Here is a 2,919-nt window from a genome sequence, read left to right as displayed (position 1 = left end):
GTTTAAGGTGGGTATGGGATAATCACATTGAAAAATCAATTTTTCTGAGAATTTTTCGTATAAAAATACAACTTCTTAGAAATATTTTCCCAAAACCTCAGGTCATTTGAAGTAAAACTCATTAAGATAATGAGCTATGCACTGCGCCCCTTTTGAACCGGCCGAGAGCGGCAGGCAGGTAGCCGGAGCAGCTGCTTCCTTGCCCTTCAAATTTTATTGCCTTTGTAAATTGTTGTCCTTTGTAAGTGTCATGACAGAACGCGAGCCTACGTCAAAAAAATACGTAGCAATCGCTGACCTCGTGTCATCACCCCTTCGCTGTTGCCGCTGCTGGAAGCGCGTCTTTCATTTACGTACTTCAACATGAGACGTACATAGTTTTTGATTTTTTTCGCATTGACGCACCAAACCTAAAAATCTGAAAAAATTCATGAACAATTCTTGCGGCAATAAGAATCTATCATAAAAATATGGACAGTGTATCCGAACGATTTCTATGTGAACAAAAATATGTTTAGCACCTTCTTATTTTTCACGGTTACATTTTGTAACAAAAAAATCTGAAATAATTCTCAGATGTGTCCAGTTATGCTACGGACGTGTTGGAATTTTTTCAGATGAATAAACAACAAAGAAAAAAAGAGTGGATTGTCTGGGTTTCGAACACACGGAGCCTCGAAGACTCCGAGTCTCGAAGCGTCGAAGATTCCGAGCCTCGAGGAGTGAATTTAGAATTCGCTTGCCTGACAGCCAGCACGCACACACGCACGTACTGCGTCACTCGACACGCGCCCCTTCTTTTAGGAGATGCACGAAGCCGGCCGCGAGATGGAGCGCTTGTAGACGAATACCCTAGGCACGAGCATGGCAAATCTTATACGTATATTTTCAGCTCTGTACGGCGTGTCCACTTCTTGAGGGGAGTAGTGCACAGTCCCTCCTAAACTACGTCTATTTCCCCTTAAATAATGGACATTGACACTAGGGTGCGGTAGTGAGCCCTGTCCACTTTCGAACAAAGAAATGAGCAATCTCCCTTTTCATCTCTGGTTTTGGCCTGGCTCCCCTCCTCTATTTATATTATCTCTATGGTTGTCCCGCGCACGACTTCAAACCGTCGGTTTCAAACGTGTGACCAACGACCAAACGACCGAGGCACGTGTTCAACAGAGGATCCACGATCAAGATCAAGAATGCCGCGTGCGGTGAGAGAATCGGACGAAGAGATCGACACCAAACCCGGTACGTATTTCTCTCGACTCGCTTCGAGCAAAAAAAGAGCCGGCGTCGACGGTTTCGTTGGGAAATAGGAAACGTCCTATAGTTCTACGAATTCTTCTGTCGCGCGACCGTTAGCGTTACAAATTCTATGCGAGATTGACCGAGTTAAATGCGACGAATTATAATGTAATGATCGAATCGAAATTTACGGTGCTACCGGAATAGAAATCTTTGAGATCGTGAGATAACAAAGAGTATCATAATTTTCCACAGTTTTCCTCCGTTATTTAATTCTCCGAGGTTAGGCGGTCGACAAACTCCCAGTTCTTGCTTAGCTTTTTATGTACGGCGGGATACGTTTTAATCCGCCCAGAGCAGTTTGTGTTACTCACGATCGTACGGTGAATTTGTCAATTCTGCGAAAAATCAAATCTAATGATATTCTGTGCAACTTTAGTATTTTTTCTCGTCAAAATCATGCGTGCCTCGAAGAGGTAACGATTTCGTAGTTTCTGGTGACACCGCATGATACGAAGAACATCATTGTACATTTTTTGATACCTTGAAAAAATGTAATGAAATTGCACAGAGCAACCTAATCGTTTTTAACACCTTATGTATCTCAGGACGTCGGCTTCGCAACTTAACCGAAACGGTAGACCCTGGCCGCCGCCGCAGTACTAGATTAGAAATGAACAAGCAAGAATCCTCTCCAGAGGTATCGCCGACCAACTCCAGTATCCAAACGCGAGCCAAGCGTCGTACAATCGGACAACAAGTAAATGATAACGTGAAGTCGTTGAGGCCTCGACTGAATTCAATTTCCTCCGATGTCAGCGAGAAGGATGACACGCCTAAAACGCGAGCGAAGAATGCTGCGAGTGCTGTTAACAGTCGAAGAAGCTCTAGATTGACGAGAGCCAGTTCGGAGGTAAATACACCATCGCCGGTTACAAGGACGATGCGTCGAACTAGGGCAAATTCAATGGAACCGGAGAGCAGGATTGATAATCAGAAGGGAAAGAAGGTGCCTCTGACTTTTCCTTCGGAAGCGACGGTGGTTGAGGAGATGGAAGAGACGATGATGAATCCTGTGGTATCGTTGGAACGCACATTGGCCGTGCAGGTTAAAAGCAAGACCTCTTTAATGACTAAACGTCGAGGAGCACAGAGTCCTTTAGAAGAAGATAGAGGAGTGGAGGACGAGAACTTGGTGGGAGATAAAGGTACATGATGGAAATTTAGACAGATTTAGATCGAGGATTTATGAAGGTTTCTTGTATGTTGAACAGAATTTGTTTGATTAGAATAAGAGTTATTGTAATTTTAAGGGAAGAGCTGTGAAACTGAATAATTGTTATAGTAGTTGATGGGTTTTTAATTGCTATTAACGAATTGGTGAAGATAGGTTTATAAAACGTCAGGGACAGTTAAATAAGACTCTTCAGAAGGTTTCTTATAAATTTCATTCAATTTCGTGTCTTAGAATCCAAACTGCAATAATTTCAAGTAGACAATCTAATTAAAAACTAAATAATTGTTATAGCACTTGGCTTTTTAATTACTATTAATGAACCGGTTCAGATATCTTAATGTAACTTGAGAGGCATTTAACACTAGAAAGACTGAAACTTAGTATATACCTGTATTGTGTAAAGAAATTTGTCTAAAATTAATTTTTAATATTTTTTATATTAT

The 2,919-nt window shown here is 41.8% G+C and overlaps 1 protein-coding gene and 1 long non-coding RNA gene across 2 annotated transcripts in view; one reads left to right on the top strand and one right to left on the bottom strand.

Annotated features, from left to right (window-relative positions):
• Positions 1-296: 296 nt before the first annotated feature.
• LOC113464753 (uncharacterized) lies at positions 297-782 on the bottom strand. Its single transcript, XR_003389608.1, has 2 exons — positions 522-782; positions 297-418 (listed from the first exon to the last, which is right to left on the bottom strand). It is a non-coding gene; the product is annotated as an uncharacterized LOC113464753 (long non-coding RNA).
• Positions 783-792: 10 nt separating this feature from the next.
• The window catches only part of LOC108628375 (uncharacterized protein PFB0145c-like), a 7,865-nt gene continuing 5,738 nt past the window's right edge, over positions 793-2,919 (top strand). The window contains exons 1-2 of the mRNA XM_018030252.2: positions 793-1,242; positions 1,848-2,447. Of these exons, the coding sequence (XP_017885741.1) occupies positions 1,089-1,242; positions 1,848-2,447 (754 nt within the window). The 5' untranslated portion in view covers positions 793-1,088. The remainder of the gene's footprint in view (positions 1,243-1,847; positions 2,448-2,919) is intronic.

The sequence above is a fragment of the Ceratina calcarata genome, unplaced genomic scaffold (assembly GCF_001652005.2).
Source record: "Ceratina calcarata isolate Rehan_Ccalc_2016 unplaced genomic scaffold, ASM165200v1 scaffold517.2, whole genome shotgun sequence".
Taxonomy (NCBI): domain Eukaryota; kingdom Metazoa; phylum Arthropoda; class Insecta; order Hymenoptera; family Apidae; genus Ceratina; species Ceratina calcarata.
This window is presented reverse-complemented; position numbering and strand designations above follow the sequence as displayed.